Raw genomic sequence first — 20,104 nt, 5'->3', positions numbered from 1 at the left:
GTTTTCCTCCTGGGTGACCTACAAAGGAGACTGGTTTGGATTGAAATTCCTAGGTAACTGGCAAGTTGGTTTAGACCAATATTTTATTTTATTTTTATTGGTTTTCCATAAGAAAAAAGAACCAAAAAAAGAAAAGACTCACCTAAAACTACCAACCCAGTATTGATTGAAGGCATTTTGCGTGGCAGGCGAACCATCCCGAGGCGTCTTTCACCACCAACCCCTGATCGTTACGTTTTCCTATCCATTTCTAACACCAAAATCCCTCGACTTCATTATTACTTTTGTTTGTTAATAACTTTTAATTAAAATTTCCTTATCACACAGTGAGAGAATTTGTTATCATATTATAGTCAAATTTATCATAACAGATTATTGTAACACAATAATATAAGATTATAAAAGTTAAACTTTAATTAAATTGTGTTGTCAAGAAAACGTTTAAAAATAAAAAAATTAATTAAATTATCTTAATTTATACTTAATGTTATGAATTATTTATCTATGATATCTTTTGATGTTAGTATTAATTTCTGTTATTAATACTGAAAACATATAATTTCAGATGGTGTTATTAATTTCAAGTCCTAACTATGTAAAAATATCATTATGATTTATAAGTTGTATTCCGAGTTTTCCCTCTTTGATTGTTTTTTCTTTTCTTTCGAATTAATGGTCTTATTATGAAAGTAGTGTTCACATCAAGTGACCCTTGAGCGAGTTTTGTTGGCTTATAAGACATAACAAAGTCCAAACTCCAAAGAGTAGAAGGGGTCAGTACATTAAACATTTATTCCTCTTAATTAAGGATAACAACGGCTCGACTAAGCTATAGTTTGTCATCTTATATATGATAAGCGGTCGTCGTCCAATGTCATGGTTGGAAGAAAAATGTTAAAACATGATTCACGTTTACCCAAAAGCAAAGGGAAAGAAAACCAATCTTTTTGTAATATTGATTTGGCTACTTGCCTCAGAATTTAACCACAATTGGGAGTACATATGGTTGTACTCGTACTATTTGTTTGACCTCTCACTTTCTATATATATATTTTAGACAGTGACCTTACAAAGGTATGCACAAAAATAATGAAGAGAAAACTGAAAGTAGAATTGTAATGCATGCACGATTATTAAAATTTATTATATATGAATGACTTTTTTTATTTTTTAAATAATAATTTATATACATATTGAAACACAATTCATTGAACTTTGTAATGTTAATTTATAAATTATTTAATACTACGAAATGTAGTTTTTTTTTTTTGCAGAAGATGAGTCAGTACTAGTTGCTGATATTTCTTCTGGGCCTGGGCTTTCCATTCAAAACCAGGCCTTCGTATGGCCCAACAAGAACCTTGGGTTAGTAATTATCATCGAATGCCTTTTTCACTTTCTTGAACAAAGCCCAATCGACATGCATTAGCTTTATTTTATAATGATTTATATTTCTGGTCACTTATTATCCTAAGTATATAAAAAAAATTGGGTGAATATATATATAAATTAGAATTGTGAGTATATATAATGAACCCTAAGCCCAATTTAACGACAAATGTTAAATATATACTTGAGAGGGCAGCCTGTCGTATCAAATATATATATAAAAATTAGAGTGGTGCAATGTCAATGGCTAGGCTCTAGGCATATGATCAAGACATGTTAGTGGGGGGATTAAGAAAAGTCAATTAGATTATATTTTCTTTACAAAATAAATATGATTACGCGTAATTAGTATTAATTAATAAAATTGATATTATTTAATTCCCGTATCATTATTTCTGTTTCTTCACTTTGGCATGCGGTCATTATTTTTTAGATTAATCATTAACAATTAGATTCTTAACTACTAATTTAGTCAACTATACAAGTAAAAAAAAAATCATCATAGATGCCTCCTCTCCACTAACACAAAAGTTGAATGCAATTAAATATCCAATTTCAATGGAAAACGGTAAATTTTATAATCCCAGTTGTTTCTCATCATTTATAAAAACTAATTGAGCTAAAGCATGTTTCCTTCTTCTCTTATGACTTCTATAAATTTTATTAGTTGACCGAATAAAATTTTCTTTCCTATCAAAAGAGGAAATTTTTTTTTTCTTACTCATATTTGGTGAAATAAGGTCGAGGAGGGAGAATCAAACTTTCTACTTATATTTTTCATTAAACAGTTAAGTTTAATTTGAAAATTATAAAAATTGTAATCGATATATTATATTTGTTGTGTATATTTTTTTGTTGATTCGATTGATGGATTAAAATATAAGTTTGATTTTCATTTCAAATATTAAAGCAAATGGAAATATTAACTCATATTATAACTCCATTAATATATACAAAAAAAAATCCATAAAAGAAAAAGCTTGTCTCTATCTTTGAACAAAATTATAGGTTCATACCAGTCTACCACAATGTAAAGGACCACTGAATAATGACAGCCGAAAACTTGTAGGGATATTAAGGTGCTTGTCAATACCTACCCATTATTTTTACTTTCTTTATATTAAAAAAATCCCCTACTGTTTGTCCAAAAAAAGAAAAAATCTCCTACTGTGTTTGGGACTATGGTTAAAGGTCTTTAGTTTGTCATTACCCTTTTTGTTTTTAGTGATCATAATCAAGAGAAAGTACTTTATATTAACAATAAAATGTTTCCCAATCACACCTAAGTTGGACAGTTTGTTAAAGAAGAAATCATGTCTCCCTATTGAGTGGGGACTTTGGTTTATACACAAATGTCATCAAATAGAAAGTCGTGGATGATGCTTGCTCAAGTAACCTTGTTAAGAAGGAAAACAAGATCTTTTTGTCGATGATGTAATCTATGACTTACAGAAAATTGACATGTCTTCATCGATGACATGTTTGATAATAACAATGAATAAACGGTTATTATATATAAAAATTTTTAAATATAATTTATTATTAGTTATTTCAGGTGATTGTTTTCGTAAAAAGTTGCATACTAATTTTTGTTTAGGAATACTTTCTTTTCGATTTTGAAAACAAAAATATGAAAAATTATATAAAGATGATACATCTTTCACTAAGGGTTCCAAAAATACAATTTTATTGCCTGAGCTTACACCAGGAATTTTTAGGCACACCTTTGCCCCCATTGAGGTAATTCATCTTTCAAGGCCACTACACATCATTCTACAAGCAAATTGTCTTGATTTTCCCTTTGCAAACTTACAAGGATAATGTATTTTATGTATAGATTCAGGCTATGGAATGAACATATGTGAATGAGTCTGAAACTTCTTCGACAAATTTATGTACCTCAGTATCAAAAGAATCGATTTTAAGCTCTCTGTGAGGAAGCCAAAAAACTCATGAATGTATCCACCAAGCTACCTAAACCACTGCCAATGGTAGCGACCTGTCAAAGCTACCACGCAAGGCTCTTGCCCTCGAGGGTTTCCTCTTCATTACTGCCTTTGTTTCGTTCTCTTTCCCCATTTTTCCATTTCCAAATGGAATTGAAACCGGCATTGCAGCGACTTGTGGCATACCATCTTTTGTTGCACCACCATGAATCAGTATCCTGCTAATACCTGCATAGTGTAATGAATCAGCAATTTGCAGGGCTGTAACACCTTTATTAGTCCTTGCTTCCACATCTGCTCCCTTCTTCACCAACAATTCTACCACATCTGTATGGCCTGATTCCACAGCACAATGCAAAGCTGTGTATCCGTCATCATCTTTTGAATCAACATCAATTCCCTTGTCAATCAGCATCTTTACAGCATCAATCCTTCCCTTGAATGAGGCCCTATGTAAGGCTGTCCATCCATGTTGGTCTCTTCCGTTAATCACTGCACCATTTTCAATCAGCCTCTGGATTTTTCTCACTTCACCTTTTCGGGCAGCTAAACACAAGCTGTCGCCAAGCTTGAGTGCATCAAAAAGGCGTATGTGACCATACTCAGCAGCAACATCATAAACAGTTTTTCCTGCCTTGTTGCGTATTTCTTTGTTTGCTCCCTTTTGAAGTAACAGTTTCACCATTTGCTCATCACCTAATCCTGCAGCGATATGTAACGGCGTCTCACCATCTCTAGTATTGCGAACATCAAGTGTGGCGCCATTAGCTAATAGTAGACGCGTGCAATCTTTTCTTCTTTCCTCAACTGCGAGGTGTAAGGAAGTGTTGCCATCCTTTGTGAGGGCATCAACATCAGCACCTTTGAGCAGAAGAAGTCTCAGAACCTCTAGATGACCACCAATTGCTGCTAGGTGAATTGGACCCCAACTAGAGGACTTTGATCGCTCTGAACTAGCCTTATGCGCCAATAGAAGCTCAACAATCAATTCTTCACCACACCCTGCAGCAGCCTCAAGTGGTGTAGAGCCTGACTGGCTTTGAAACTCTACATCAGGCTCAAATTCAAGCAGTAATTGGACAATATCAGGTCTGCTTTGAGCTATGGCAAGATGGAGCAAGGTTTGTCCATGTGAATCAACTGAATCAGCTGGATTCCATGCTGGGTCACTACGCTCTAATACGTCTCTGATTTCATCCATAGAACCATCCATCACAAGTTGAACCAAAACAGGTGAACCAACAAACATGATCTTGATGCCACTGTCAATAAAAACTTGCTTCTTCTTTGTTGTGAACCAGTCGTTAGGAACTGCATCGAAACTTGATGTCGAGTCTTTGATTGCTGCACCAGGAACCACCACGCTATGCAGAAGGAAAGAATCATCACTGAGAGGAAAAGAGTCCGGAAGTAATGAACCTGGAGGGAGATGATACACAATCTCCACAGTTTGTGTCCCGAGTGGTGCTATGATTCCTGATTGAGGCTTGACAGTGTACCTACCCTTGTTCAACGGCTGGAGCCTAAAGGCAACCGGCATGGTGTACATAACATTGCGTAGAGTAAGCTCTCCATAACATTTCTGCCCTGGCTCAATCCTGACAGCAACAAGGTTTGATGGCTCCAAACTAATAAGTCTATCCATATCTTTTCTTGCAAACACGTAGGTTAACTTTCTTGTTCAATCTTTCTATACTGCAAACCAGGATGTCAGTTTTTCCTTGGTGGGTTTTGAGGGAAGATCAAACCCCAATTAAGCATAATTTGATGAAGATAAAAGGAAGTGAAGAAGCAGGTTGTGTTGTAGTACTTAAAAGGAAGGAGAAAATAGCCGGCTCTAAGGAGACATTGCCAAGTGGTGGTGTTAAAAACAATGAAGACTTGTTCTATTCGGCGTCCTGGCTGTACAACTCCTAAGACACAGTCGTATAAGTTAAAGTAAGAGGAAGTTATGTTTCAGAGTTGTTTCTGCAAGTCACTTTCACTTTGCTATATTTTATTATGTACATGAGGCAAACTGGCATTGTTTAGCATTGTTTGCATAAAGTTTGTTCCTAAGCATCATTATTAATTAGATTACAAAGAGGGAATCGTTATAGGGTGGCTGCTAGAGTACCAAAGTACAAAGAATGTAATATATTCTAATTAAGAGAGAACAAGGCAATTGTTGTTAAAGAAATCTTCCAAATTTCCACAACAATAAGTGGAATATAACTTCACTTTTACTTCTTTAATAAAAGGCACTGCACTTTCACCTTTTTTCACTCTTCCTTTTTGGCTTAAACAAAAACCAATTGTGACACTTCTCCCTTGGAGGATTATTGTCTTACATAATGGCTTTAGTGGATTGTTGAGTGCTCCTTACTGAAAAGTGTAATCAGAAATATCCTAAAATTAATTCTAGGAATTTATTTTTAAGTTTTTGGTTATCCAAAAGACTATGGGGTATTCTAGAATGATTAAGCCAAATGTTGTACTTGTATATAATTCAATGTTAAGGTCATTTTTGTGTCAGGTGATGATGTCAAGTCTTAACGAGGGACTTCAAATATGAAATGATCAGTTTATCAGTGGTGTGTCTCTCTTTGAGATTGCATTGGTGAGAGAGTTTATGGTCAGGCTGCAGCATGTATAATCTAACCCATTTAATCCTACTTTCCATCTTAAGCCAACTTTTGGATTGTGGATTTTATTCCCTGAGGGTCACTATAAAATGATTGGCTTTGGAGATTTCCTCAAAGCATTGGATGTATCAAATGTTTATGACCAATTCTTTGACTATGTAACGTGGCATACATATAGATTGGCTTCATTAGCTCTCATGAATCAGTGTGAGAAAGAGAACATCCACTTTTGAATCTATGTATAAATGCCTTTTATCCAATTGAGAAGTCTTTGAGATTTTCACTCTGAAACCTGTTAACAACAAAATATCCTCTCATCTGTCTTAATTGCTAGAAAATGACTATTGGCTGCTGCTGTTAAACCACATATGATGCTATCTGGAAAAAGGACAAGGGAGGAGTAATAGCATCTGCCGAGAGTAACAGTCAAATGTATTTGTATTGAGAACGAAGCAATCAGATTTTGCCTAATTAACAATGCTTTTAACTTATTGTGTGTCTTTTGTATAAGAAATATTCAACTTACTGCCAAACTGGTTAATTTCATGTGGAGAAAATGATACCCAATCATGGAGAATAACAAGACATTAAGGACATAATATGCATATCTACTAATGCCTAATTAAGCTTCTTAGTAATCACTGTTATATGTAATAGAGTCAGATTGAATAAAAAAAATTTGAATGAAATGAATAGCATTTCTCTCATTTATATATCGACAAATATATTTGTATGTTATTTTGGTACATTAGAATATTATCAAGAACAGAGAGACTAATTAAGAAGAAGAAAAGAGAGATAAAGAAGAATGGAAGCCTTTGTATATGCAATGTAATCAATGAAAAATGAGATTTGGTGGTACAATCTATATATTGTTAATAATTTAATTGGCCTCACAATACTTGCCACTTATTAATTATATATATGTGGCTTTGTCTATGCAACATTCACTAATTATAAAAATAATTAGTAAATAAAGGATATCCCAAACAATTTTTTTTTTCTTTTTGGGTAAAAAGAATGAAATGGGAATCTTTGGGTGGGAATTATGAACAAGGTTTGATGAGGACAAAAAAGGGTCTCAAAGCTAACAAAGTTTTTCATAAGAAATAACTTTGAAATGTTAATAATAATACTACAAATATTGTAAATTACAATAAAGTATCCTTAATCTATAGTTTCGTTGTATTCGATGCTTACAATCTTTTGCTCTTTAAATACCACCAAAAGGATTTTCCTTTGTTTTGCCAAGCCAAGTCAGAGCCATAGGCAGACACGAACAGATGCAACGATTTGAGATGTTCACTCTCCTAGTCTCCTTCTTCTCTCTATAATTTATTTTTAAATAATTAATAAAAATTATATGAGAAGTTCATGTTTATTGATAGATATGTTTTGCAAAATGTTAAATGGACATTAATTAATCATATTACTATATATATATATATTGTAAAGTATCTTTACTGTTTAATATTCATGAATGCCAGATGAAGTTTTAGTATACAACAACTATATACAACAAACTAATATTATTCTCATCATATACCATTTTCATATAATTGTCCTTTTTATGAAAAAAGTTCGAAAATTACTATATATCTATATATTAAATGCATTTACAATAATTTGGTTTTAAGTAAAAATTTTTAAGGATATGCACGTGGTGTGATGTCCAACCATATATATATATGAAAATAAAATGATTTGGTTTTACAAAAAAAAAAAATATTATAACGCTAAAATTTAAGAATTTTATTCGAATCTAATTGTGTCTTTATAATTTGAGTTAAACTTTTATGGTTGAATTAGTATGAATTTAATATAAGTTTTTTATAAATATGTCATAAAAGAATAAAGATTGTATATATATATTGAAATGGAAACGAGGAGGCTTCTAGCTAGTAAGAATTTTTTACTTAGCCATTCTAGAATGTTAACCTTGTTGGCCTTTGGAAAATGAACTCTGGATTTCTGCAAGAAAACCAGGTGTCATGCATAAAACTAATATATATATATATATATATATATCATCAATCCTATGTTCTTATTTTTATGTGTTACTGAACATAAATTGCTTGCAAGAATGGAAATGAGTCAAAGCATTTGTAAATATTAAATAAAGCCGTTCTCCAACTTTCTTATTTTTGCATGCATCACTGTGCATCGTATTACTATTCTTTTTTAGTTCAAAGATTAGAAAATTTCTAATTTAGGAAAATCTTGCATGGAAGTGCAATTCATGGCCTAATATATTACTTTATGTGCAGAAAAGGAAAGCTTTAATTCCATTGTTTCACATTATTTTTAATTATGTTTGTGAATTTTTCAAGGCAAACAAATGGCATTGCTCCAAAATCGATCAAGGAAGCTTCTCTATTTGTATTATGCATATGCATATAAAATTGTTGCACAAAGTACACTTGTGGTGTGTACTTACCAAAGAAATATGTGGGGATTAGGGAATGGCACATTCATTTACTTGGCCAACTATAGCGACAATTTAAATAGTAAAATGCTTGGTCACTAGAATGGGTCAAGTAATTTGCTTTCTTAGTAGGATTTGTGCCTCGGTTTTTCACACGTAGGGGTCTCAGTTAGCTAGAGTATGACCAATTCCTTCATAGCAAAGGAATTTACATAGCTGATCTGATAGGGGAGATGCAAACGAGATGGAACAAATAATAGTTTTAATTTTAATGTGTGATGGTCTCACATGGTTTATTTATTTATTTGTCAGTAGAAGATATTCTTATTGATAGATCTTACAGACCTTATATCTGAATTACATTTGGAACATGCTGAGGATACTGCCTTCCCTATACTTATATCTGAATTACATTAGGAACATACAGAGGATACTGCCTTCCCTCTATAGACCCCGATACAAACTCAATTACTCTGGTGGTGTAGGCAGGCCTTCAAACTTTTTAAGGAAGGATTTTAATGTCTGTTACCATAGGCAGGATTCTCCATTCTAAGTAAGGTTTGTTTGATTGCAAACTTTTATAGATAATTTCTGAATCTGTCTCCATAATAGCTTTCTGAAAGTTTTCTTTCGAAGCAAGTCGAACTGATCCCTCCTTGATTGCTTCAGCTTCAGCTTCCAGACGTGAATATGCTTTAACCTTCTTCCCAAGTCCCTGTTATCATCTGCCCTGCCTATTTCTCACAACTTATATATGCCGATTGCAGCTGTGTTTGGGAGCTGCTAAAAGCTCCATCACCAAATATTCACCTTTACCCAACCCTTATCTGATTTTTCCCCACTTCTCATTTGATCTTGCTATATTCTGTTCAATTATTTTTGAGCCCAAAATTCAGCTAACAGTCCTTGTGATTCTATTCACTGTCTTTCCTCCCATCTGGTATCTTGTTTCAAAACTAGCTTTACATCTACCTTTCCAGACATGGCAGCGAGTAACTGAGTTTGCTACAGACAGAAGTTTCCTTTGATCATGTGATTCCACCATACATCCGTAGAAGTATATTGCACTTGAGTTATATACAGCGATATAGACTGGGCCTGTTAAACATGGAGAGGTCCATTCCCTAGCTATATCAACAGAGTCCCATTTCCAAATTTGTTCTTTGCTTATCTTCAACCATGTACTTTATAATGAGACAACTTAAAGCAAATAATTAAATACAGTGATTTTTGACTAAAATCACATGCTGATACTGTAATACTCTACTTGATTTGTTCTTAGAGTACAATTCTTCTTGATGATTGGATTCTTTTGCTTATCATTTTGTGAGGACACTAATCCCCAATGATAACTAAAAAAATAGTGGAGACAAAGGTACATGACTTGAATTTTTCAATAACGACAATCAATTCAATAAATCCTCTCAATATTAATTTATTTTTTATATTAAATTTTATAAAAATATCTTTCATATGGAGAAAATATTTCCAAATATTCTTGATATAGTTCCCTATTTTCCTTGATATTTAAAGTCTTGATTAAAAATGGGCAAAAATAATATCTTCCTCCGACGAGAAATTAAAGAGAAAACATGCACAAGAGGGAATAGCATTATAAAACAGGAAACATCTTATTCTCATATCATATTTCCATTCAGAGCCTGCCTAAATACATTCCACACCATATGTAATACCAAACAGCAAACACCCTCTCTCTTTTTTTTTTTTCCCAGCTGAAGCTAAAATATATAAGACAAAGACATATTAAGACAAGCTTTCACATCAATCCCATACACCTGCAAGGATAAACCAACAAGAAAAAATATAAGAAATTTTATATCTAGAAAATGGAAAGGTCATGCATATATTGTTCAATTAATTATTCCTTAAATTGCGGACGATTCCAATCGTGGACACGATGATCAATGAGATGAAAAAGCAAACACAGAGAGAGTTAAATTACCCAATATAGACTAGTAGAGGTATATATCGGGGAGACGATAGTTGAACTGATCAATCGCTGTCACTGCTACTGCTGCTCTCATGGCCATCCTCGTGCTTCTTCTTTTCCTTCTTTTTCTTCTTCTTCTCCCCGTCCTGGCCATGCTCAGCGCTACCGCCGTGGATCTTGTCCTTGATCTTATCCATCATCCCTTCCTTGTGCTGGCCTTCCTTGTGCTCACCACCATGGTGACCTTCCTTGCACTCTCCACCATGTCCATGTTGACCTTCTCCCTTGTGCTTCTCTTCCTCTTTCTTGTTGTCTCCCATGTGGAGGGTCTCCCCGATCTTGTGCATGATTCCTGCCATTTCGGATCGCTCTTTCTCCTTTTTTTCCTCTCTAGTATCTTGATATATCTTTTGATTCTTTTGCGACGGTATACAAATTGGTGAAGTTTTGGTTGCTCTTTATAGGCAGCTAAGCAAGAGAGTAGCATTAGATTTTTTTAGTTCGCCATCGAACGTTATCCGCCTTATAAATAAGAAATTACATTAACACCCTTATACCCCGTGTACGCGGCGTGTTGTGTGTGGGTTGCCTCTTACCGTCAAAAATTTATTAAGGAATGGAAATAATTGTCCAGTATAAATTAATGGATGATACTTGGATTAATCCATAAAATGGAAATACTGCTTGAAGAAATAAAGGAGCCAATAGTTTATTTGAAGAAACTTTGGACTATTTTTAATTTGTATGTTCATCTTTATGAAAGTGTTAATTTTATCATATGTTCCAAAAGGGAGAGGATAAGATAAAATTTTAAACTAATGTATTTAGATTTGTATGAAAAGTTATTAGGTCTAAGAATCAATTAATTATATTTATATATAATAATTCCATCTATAAATCACGTAAACATAAATAAAATCCATTCTTTTGTTCAAAATGTAATAATGTTTATTTATAATATGTTATCCATATATAGTTTTATATATTAATGTTATCATAAACATATAAAAATAAAATTAAAAACTTTTTAAAAATAAATATTTATTAATAACATAATAATATTTGATTTATTAATAATGTTCGGTCATCAATTGTAAGTGATATTATTACTAATACATTTGGTATGCATTGAACTTTGGAATTTTGATGAACTTTTTTGGTTCGTTAACTTGTAACTTCTATCCACAAATGAATGACCACGTGGCATAGCCTGAGAGAAGGCACGAATCTGAGTCTAATCTATTTCACAGCTTTTAATGCTATAGATTTTGACAGTAAATCACGTGGCTCTGACGCGTTGCATTGTATGGTCAGCTGATGATAAATCTTCACCTTCAAGTCGATAAAATCATCATCTTGATGGGCCCCTCCGCGTCCCTTCATTTCGCACCTAATTAACTGACCTGTGACTTTATTTCCACCGAAAAAGAAAGAAAAAATAAAAAAAAGAATCGCTTCTTTAAATCATCCCCTTACTTTGCGCAAAGACAAGTGGACGTCAATCGTTGCTTGCCGACAGAATTTTGGGGGAATGCTATGCTGTTGCCGGGAACATTTTAGTGGCGATCCATTTTGTTTCCATGTGTCTCCCCTTTGCAAAGCATTTGGAACCAAGTGGCTTATTTTTAGTTTTTTTTTTTATCCCAATCGAATTTGTGCTAGTTGTTAGGTAATAAATTTGGATCCTGATAACTAAGTTCAATATACATTCACATAATAATTATTGAATGAAAATTCGAGAAGCGGATAACTAATTCCTTTTTTTTTTTCCTTTGAAAAACACATAACATATTGTTATACGTAACTTAACTCTACTATGTTATTAAATCTAAACATTCTCTGACTACCCAATGCACATAGTTGGAGAAAAACGTGTTATTTCATAATGGACCTGTTCTATCCTTGATAAACATATTCTTTCATAGTAGACAAATTCTTCCCACGATGAACATATTTTTCCTAAACCCTCTCTTCCTATATAGTCTAATAAATATTTTTTGGCTAATTGTTTCAAAACAACCACTTCTACTTGGTGTATATAAAAATCACCCTCTTCATCTCTAAAAACTCTCGCTAAGCTCTTCTCAAATACTTTTTTTATTCAGCTCTTTTTATTCTTTTCTCCATCGTATTTCACCACTATACCTTCTCGAATTTTTTCTTTACCGTATTATCTTCTTGAGTTAACAGACTAGTGCTACAACTAAATGAAGAGCAACTAGCAATCACTTTAAATATTACAAAGTTACGCTTATGATTTTGTAAAAATATATATATATTTTTTTGTATTTATATCTTATCAAAGGGAAAAAAAAGTAACAACTAAATGAAGGTTAAATTAGGAATGACATTAAATGTTTCAAAGTCTTCCTCTTTCCCAGCAACAAATATATAATCACGCAAGTGAAATAATAGTTCTGCTTTAAAATTAGCCCACCCTTATCTTTACTTTTCCTGGTTATAATGCAACCGACCAACAGATTATCATTTCAAATCCTCTTTTGTCTGGGTAAATGCGCACCGGCCAGTTTTAGATCTAGATTTGCAACCCAAAAAAAAAAAGAAGAGGAATTCACAGATAATTTGAGGGTCACCTAAAGTTTGAGGATTATCCAATGACAGATCCTTGACCAAATACCACTTGAAACTAGGAGGTTGTGGCCTGCTTCCATTCTCACCCACATCTTTATTGCTGAATCCAAATGTCATAAATATCTCATGAAACCGTTTATTATGTTAATGGAAAATGTTTGTATTCATTTGTTCATTGGGCATGGTCCTTCCAACAGGAAAGAGGAAATCTGTCATGGATATTTTCCATGATTCAACCTCCAATTTCGCATGAATGGAAAACCACGATGATTTTATAATTTTATAAAGAGAAGTTTATTGAATAGTAAGTTAAATGTTTTCATATATAACCCGGTTTGAGGACGTGCGGCACGAGAGGAGTTACAACATTTTTTTCTATGTGAGTGATAAGCTTTTAAATTATTGTAAAAAATTTAAATAAATTATTATTATTTTATTACATTTTATTATATTTTTATATTTTTATTTTAAATTAATAAACTTTATAATTAATAATTAATTTAATCAAAATATCATTTACTATTTTATATCGTATAATATTGATGTGACATATTAACATATCATAATAAATAATAAATAATGACATAACATGTTAATATAACATGACTATATAATATTTTTCACATTTTACATTAACGTCATGTTAATACCATGTAAAATAAAATAATAAAAGATATGTTGATTAAAACAACTCTTAATTATAAGAGTTCATTTGATCGAAAATAAAAATATAATGATTTGATTGAACTTAATAAAATAATAAAAAATAATTTAAAATTTTTTAAATAGTTTAATGACTTTTTCAAACATTATATTTATTTATTTATTTTATAAAATAAATAAAAAGTAAGTGATGATATTAATAATGAAATGAAAACTTTAAAAATTAAATATATCTTATAACTACTTAATGTTGGTGATAAGAAACTTTCATACATAAAATAATTTTAAAAATTAATATCATATTTTCAACATTAATACTTTCAAACCGAACACAATAATATTATCTTTTTAATATTATAATTGATATTTTCTCATATATTTTAAACATTACAATATTATCCCTTCAGTGATAACATCACATTATAAGACACCGAATACCATCATAAATCCAAGAGGTTGTGGCATGAGATAATCAACCCTTCCATTATCAGCCACATCTTTATTGCATCCAAAAGTCATAAAAATCTCATGATACCATTTATCGAGTTCATGAAACTTGTTTGTATTTCATTGGATTTGACTTTGATTTTCCTTGAGCATGGTCCTTCCAATATGTACCTCACACTTCTTAAGAGGTAGAAAACCTGTCAGCACACTGAATATGGCCATGGGATGGATATTTTCAACCCTATTCCCATCTCCATGAAACATGCTTTTTTTACCTTATTTGGAGTATTTTTTTTAACATTCATTGGCTTAACATTTTTCACTCTTCATGTTTTAAGATCACCATATAGAAAACTAAAAAAGCTTCAAGGCTTATCGTCTCATATCACTTCTCATATCCCTTCCCTGAGTTACATGCATAGAAAAGCAAAATTTCTTAAAGTTTACTGATTATGTGATATTTAATACTCATAAAATTTACAGGTGAGAGGATTTTAATTAGATTTCAATGGGCACAAACAAAGTTAAAACTTCTCTGGAACTTGCAGTAATTACATAATATTACTAAAAAGTAATAGGATTTCCAAGGAGGCAGCTGCCCCTATTGCCTACATCCATTGTAAATTCATATCTGTCAATATACATATGTATACATATGTACATATGTATACATATGTACATATGTACATATGTACATATGTATACATATATACATATGTATATATGTATATATATATATATATGTATATATATATGTGTATATATATATATATGTATATATATATATATATGTATATATATATGTGTATATATATATATATGTATATATACAAGCTTTCTACATCATCACCTGATTGCTCCAAGCAAGTTAGCACCATCAAGCTTAGCACCTTCCAAATGCTGATTAAGAAACAAAAATCACATGATGGATTCCAGTAAGATATTTGGAAGAACAAATGTGAAAATCCTTTTACTTTGACCCACATCAACAGGTGCAGTCCAAAAATTTTAGATGAACCACTAACTTACTATCCAAACAAATTTGCAAATTGTAAAACTGATTTACTTACTGTATCTCGAAGATTAACATGTCGTAAATAAGCTCGTTGGAGGTTTGCACCCTTCAGATTGGCATTATTTAATTTTGCACCCTGAAAAACATGTAATTACAACAAACTAATTATCAACACAAAAGGAGCCGGAAAGGAAACTAAAAAAATGTCAGGCCACAACCGTTCAAGTTCCCTTTTATAAATTATTAAGCTTGCTCAAGTTATCAGGATAAGTTGATCAACGCATCAGATTAAGCTATTATAAATACATGCATTAAATAGCCACCAGCATTTTCTGTTGGGTTGCCTAATTGATACCTTCCTATAGCTCAAATAAAAATAATATATGTACCAAAGCAATTGATATGGAAACACCATCCTTAAGCATCTGTCTACCTTCAAATTGGCTCCTTCAAGATTAGCTCCCTCTAAGTTGGCATTCGTGAGATCAGCAGTCTAAAAATCCAGAGATAAACCATATTAATAGTTACAATATCACAAAAGGCCCCCGCAGAAAACCCCAACTAGTCAAGAAACGTGCAACAATGAGCAAAATAGAAAATACCAACAAATAAAGGAATTATTCTCTTCTTTGATGTTTACATATGTCAATAGTTTCACTCAAACCATGAACTCCTATGCAATATGTATCATCGCCATCATTCACACTGATCAAACATGTTACCTAACATCATTAGCAATTTAACACCCAACTACAAACCGTTACCTTGTATGCTAAATGATGGGCTTATCCTTAGTTCATCCTTATGAAGAATTAATGTTTTCTTTTTTTAGTATAGCATATATTTTTTATTTAATCATTCAATCCAGAGGATCATTATAGCTCAAACAAGAATGAATCCAAATATATTACTAATAATTTCATTGTAAGCTAAGGGCTTGTACTTTCTTCCTTGTATATGCACATTATATTCAATTTAATGATCACCTGTAAGTGTGCAGAACGAAGATCTGCCCCACAGAAGCTACAATCTATCAAACAGGCATCTGCAACATTGAAATTGATGAAGATAAAGATCTGTTAATATTTCAAACAATAGCTGTACATAGTAGCATTTACAAGAAATCAACTAACTGTAGAAAGATGGTAAAATTTTGCCTTGAAGATTTGCACTCTGAAGATTAGCACCAGCTAGTAAAGCCCCACGAAGATTTGCCCCAGTAAATTCACACCTTTCCTAGGCAAAAATAAAACAATTAAGATTACAGTTCACAAGAAAAAAAAATGGTCCAGAAAGGAAAAGTAAGGGTATGCATCTTACTCACGCAAAGTTGCATTGTGAAAAATAGAACCCTCAGCATCTACATCCTGCGATGATGATAGAGAGGTTAAAAATGATCCATCCACCAGGTAACAACCAAAAAGTACCAAAGACACCAAGGAACCATGTACAACCATTCTCACATCACGTGGTTAAGTTTGAATGTTAAGCGAGTATAAACTAAACCTAATTAAGGCATATACAGTCAATGACATACTTCATGAAAAAAAATTAGACCTACCCGAAATTTTGCACACTGAAGATTTGCACGTGAGAAGAAAACACTTTTAAGACAGGCAAAGCTGAAATCCACAAATGAAAGATCCTGCACAATTGAAGAAATAGAAAAGGATAATACATTGGAGATTGCAATAATATATCTGCTTCTAAGACTGAAATTGAACTACAAAAAGTCATATGACATTAAAGATAGACATCCAACATTCAGATTAAGAGAAACAAAAACCCTTCTACCATGATTCCCAAGAAAATGTAACAAATGTCAGTCATCACTAATCAGAGAAAAGGAGAAAACTTGTAGTTGCAAGTATTGATTGCAAACAATTTTCTTCTCCACAGACCACAGACACGTGTAAGTAGAAGATCACATGGACAAAGTCTCATTTTCTGTGAAACAAGACTCTACTTGGCAGAAAACCAAAAGTGTTAACACAAGATTCTGTCAAGAATATGGGATCAGAAATCATTACCAATTTAGAGAGATCAAGGCCCGAAAGGTTAACTCCCCGAAATCTAACTCTTTCAGACTGTATGCACTTGATGATATCAGTACGTGTCAATTCAGCACCCAAGTCATCATCTTCCTTCCTCTTATTTAAAACAGAACTGATTCCTTCTATTAGTCCCTGAAATTATAAGCATGAAAATTCATATCTTATTGAACAAAAGTCAACAAGGGGTCAACGACCCAAACTAAAAGAGTGAGAAACATGATGAGTAATGTTTCATGGGGTTATCGCTGAAAACCAAGATATATAAATCATGCAAAAATAGATAAGTACAGTACATCATTATGTGTGATTCAACTTCTGAAAAATGTTCTGGAGAAGAAATAAATAATTTTAAAAAGAAAAAGAACATAGATTTATAACACACAATGGCATTATACTCATTAATGGACTTGTGCATCATTTCTAAGAAATTGTGCTTCCTGCTTAAAGCACTCAAGCATACCTGGAGTATCATTTAAACAAGGCTTCAAAACTTAAAAACAGCAGCACAGGATTTGGTTTCACATCATAGATTGTAAGCTATGCCATCTATCTTTTTTTTGACAAACAAAACAGCACTTTCTCTCATATAAATTAAATATCATAGCTTAATTAAAGGCTTTTAAAACAAAAGGAAAAAAAATTATGCAGAATGCATGTGCTACAGAGAACCAAATATGGCTCAACCCCATTCCATTAAGCCTTAATAGCAAAGTAGATAGGGACAACAACAAAATCCCTTCCTACACTTTTTTTTCCTGAATTTTAAGTTAATGTTGTCAACAAGACACCTGGGCTGCGGCACGAAATATGTCCTTGAGTTTCGATCCATAAACTGATAAAATATCAACTGGAGTATTAAAAAATTGAATATTTTTAATTAGCAGTATTGAATCCTATTTATAGGACAATCCACATCCCAAAACCACCCTCTACCACTAGAGCTAATGCATAAAGGCAGTACCACGCATCATACAATCTCAATGCACCTTAAGCCTTGACCATGTAATTTAACAATGCAAGGACATGTCTTTAAGTGACATGAACTTGGCAGAAAAAAGTAATGAAATAGCAATTAGAAGTGAGTGAAAGTAGATATTATAAGAAGCTATGGCTTACAAGTAGCTGGTAATATTCTGCCTCCCTTATGAGCTCTGAATATCCAGAATCTGTCAATGTGGGAACAACACCATCCCTTAACCAGTTTAGAATATGCCGAAAATGCTTTCCATCCCTATCAACAAAGACATATCCCTGAAAGAATTCAATATGATCAAGGAATATGATTCAATATCTGTACTCAAACAAAGTTTCTTCTCTTGCAGAACTCCAATACGAACTATATCAAAAGTACATATAACTTATTTCCATTCTCCTCCCTTTCCCCTTCTGTTATTTTGTGTGAATGATAATTTTATGGGGGAAATGGAAACTGTTTTTCATTACCCAGTGAAAACACATAACTTTCAAGTACCAAATTTGGCATGCTACCATCTGTAAGTTATAAAGAACTAGAAGTGCACTGATGCCTGAAATGATATCTAAGATGTAGCTCAAGAAAATTTATAAAAACACCTTCAAAATTTGTGGTCATCGTCTCTTTTGGAAAGAGAAAATGATAGCAAGACATAACTGATAAAAAAAAATACTCATGCATTGAAGTTTCATACATATGCTCATATAATACACTCTTCAATGGTATGGACCAATATGAAGACAATTTCTAATATTTGATGTGAACCTATTTCCTTGCGAATAAGAAAAAGATATCATTTCAGTGGTTCTTAAACATTTTAAACCAATATGCTTCTACAATCTTTATCTACAATTTATCATGTGTGATAAATTGAACATTCAACCAAACCTCCCATCCAAAATCACTCTAAGCAAAGATCCTTCCCATAAACAAAAATATTTATTTGAAAAGTACAATGACTGCATCACTCCAAGAAATGGATTGCATCATTCACTCCCCATAATAGGAATATATATATAAATGAATCAAATTAAGAAAATCAGTCATGATTCAGGTGACATCTACTCACATTCTTATAGGATAGGAGGAAAAATATTCCACCACTTAACGAAAAGAAAACACTAAATTTCTTTGCTGAGACCACATTTACTATTCACTCACAGGAAAAATTCAGAATATAAAACCTAACAAGTCTACATATTAACAAATGACAGTGTGGCAACCAAGGCAAAGAAAAGTATATATACCTTCTCAGAGTCCTGACACAACGTATGGCGACCACTAAACATAGCTGCCAGCATGGACTCAGGCTCACGGCAGGTCAATGTATCAATAGTCGTACAAAATTTCTTCCCTCCTGCCCACAGATTTTTGTTCAGTTGAAGGCATTAACTTTTAATGTAACCAAATCCGACAATGAGAAAACTAACAAAAAGATAAAACTTAGAAAGAAAAAAAAGTGGCACCCAGAAAAGCAAATGCATAAAGTTGAAGTGTAAATCAAATTCCTAAGTTATCTCAGCAACCAAACGGAAAACAGAGTTAGTCAACTACCCAATGCAGATCATTAATCCAATCCAAAGGGTTTAAGCCATTAGTCCCAGTTAAAAAAAGCTAAAATAAAAATGGGTTTTTCTTGTTTATTAATGAACCAATCAAAAATTCTAACTTCTTGCCAAAATAAGTAACTGATGCGGAATTTTTATATGAAAAAGACCACATAAAGTAGAGGTTGAAATATAAACATTATAGGAATTGTAGAGAATTTTACCAATGTTGAGTCGAATAAGGGAAGACAAATCGGAATCTTTCATCATGGAGAGAAGCTGAAGAGGCAAAGGAGAATATGGGGGAGGGGAGGTGAAGTGAAAATTGTGAATTGAAAAGACTTTGCTCTAACACGTTTTTGGAAATTATACAGTTGTGACTGTCACAAGGAGCAAAGACTGTTTCTAGGCTGAGCTCTCTGAAAATGGGTGTGCTGGGAGTGCTTGGCCCTGTATAACTTATCAAGTCAGAAAGGGC

General features: G+C 32.7%; 3 protein-coding genes across 4 annotated transcripts; all 3 read right to left on the bottom strand.

The window, feature by feature from the left end:
* Positions 3,066-5,102, bottom strand: LOC18599817 (putative ankyrin repeat protein RF_0381). The gene has a single exon (XM_007029960.2). It carries the CDS (start codon positions 4,978-4,980, stop codon positions 3,364-3,366), a length of 1,617 nt encoding a protein of 538 aa, XP_007030022.2. The 5' UTR covers positions 4,981-5,102; the 3' UTR covers positions 3,066-3,363.
* LOC18599816 (protein SRC1) lies at positions 9,992-10,787 on the bottom strand. Its single transcript, XM_007029958.2, has 2 exons — positions 10,348-10,787; positions 9,992-10,180 (listed from the first exon to the last, which is right to left on the bottom strand). Exon 1 carries the CDS (start codon positions 10,692-10,694, stop codon positions 10,398-10,400), a length of 297 nt encoding a protein of 98 aa, XP_007030020.1. The 5' UTR covers positions 10,695-10,787; the 3' UTR covers positions 9,992-10,180; positions 10,348-10,397.
* Positions 14,844-20,068, bottom strand: LOC18599815 (FH protein interacting protein FIP2). 2 transcript variants are annotated; one of them, XM_018120557.1, is made up of 11 exons: positions 19,851-20,066; positions 19,327-19,436; positions 18,223-18,357; positions 17,083-17,238; positions 16,614-16,697; positions 16,373-16,419; positions 16,210-16,283; positions 16,039-16,097; positions 15,486-15,545; positions 15,108-15,188; positions 14,844-14,937 (listed from the first exon to the last, which is right to left on the bottom strand). In XM_018120557.1, exons 1-11 carry the CDS (start codon positions 19,894-19,896, stop codon positions 14,884-14,886), a joined length of 906 nt encoding a protein of 301 aa, XP_017976046.1. In that variant the 5' UTR covers positions 19,897-20,066; the 3' UTR covers positions 14,844-14,883. The 2 variants fall into 2 exon arrangements, 1 of the variants encoding a protein (XP_017976046.1); XR_001927736.1 differs by having other exon boundaries at positions 14,846-14,937; positions 15,442-15,545; positions 19,851-20,068.

The sequence above is a fragment of the Theobroma cacao genome, chromosome 5 (genome assembly GCF_000208745.1).
Source record: "Theobroma cacao cultivar B97-61/B2 chromosome 5, Criollo_cocoa_genome_V2, whole genome shotgun sequence".
Lineage (NCBI taxonomy): Eukaryota > Viridiplantae > Streptophyta > Magnoliopsida > Malvales > Malvaceae > Theobroma > Theobroma cacao.
Note: the sequence above shows the minus strand (reverse complement) of the source record. Positions and strands in the feature narration are given on the sequence as shown.

What these genes read in the sequence shown, in the direction of transcription:
- LOC18599817 (XM_007029960.2), bottom strand. Translation starts at nt 4,980, where the DNA reads ATGGATAGACTTATTAGTTTGGAGCCATCAAACCTTGTTGCTGTCAGG.
- LOC18599815 (XM_018120557.1), bottom strand. Translation starts at nt 19,896, where the DNA reads ATGATGAAAGATTCCGATTTGTCTTCCCTTATTCGACTCAACATTG. An exon ending in CAGAATATTACCAGCTACTT is followed by an intron (nt 17,239 to 18,222) that starts GTAAGCCATAGC and finishes TTATAATTTCAG; the next exon opens with GGACTAATAGAAGGAATCAG. An exon ending in ATGTTAATCTTCGAGATACA is followed by an intron (nt 14,938 to 15,107) that starts GTAAGTAAATCA and finishes TTTCTTAATCAG; the next exon opens with CATTTGGAAGGTGCTAAGCT.
- LOC18599816 (XM_007029958.2), bottom strand. Translation starts at nt 10,694, where the DNA reads ATGGCAGGAATCATGCACAAGATCGGGGAGACCCTCCACATGGGAGAC.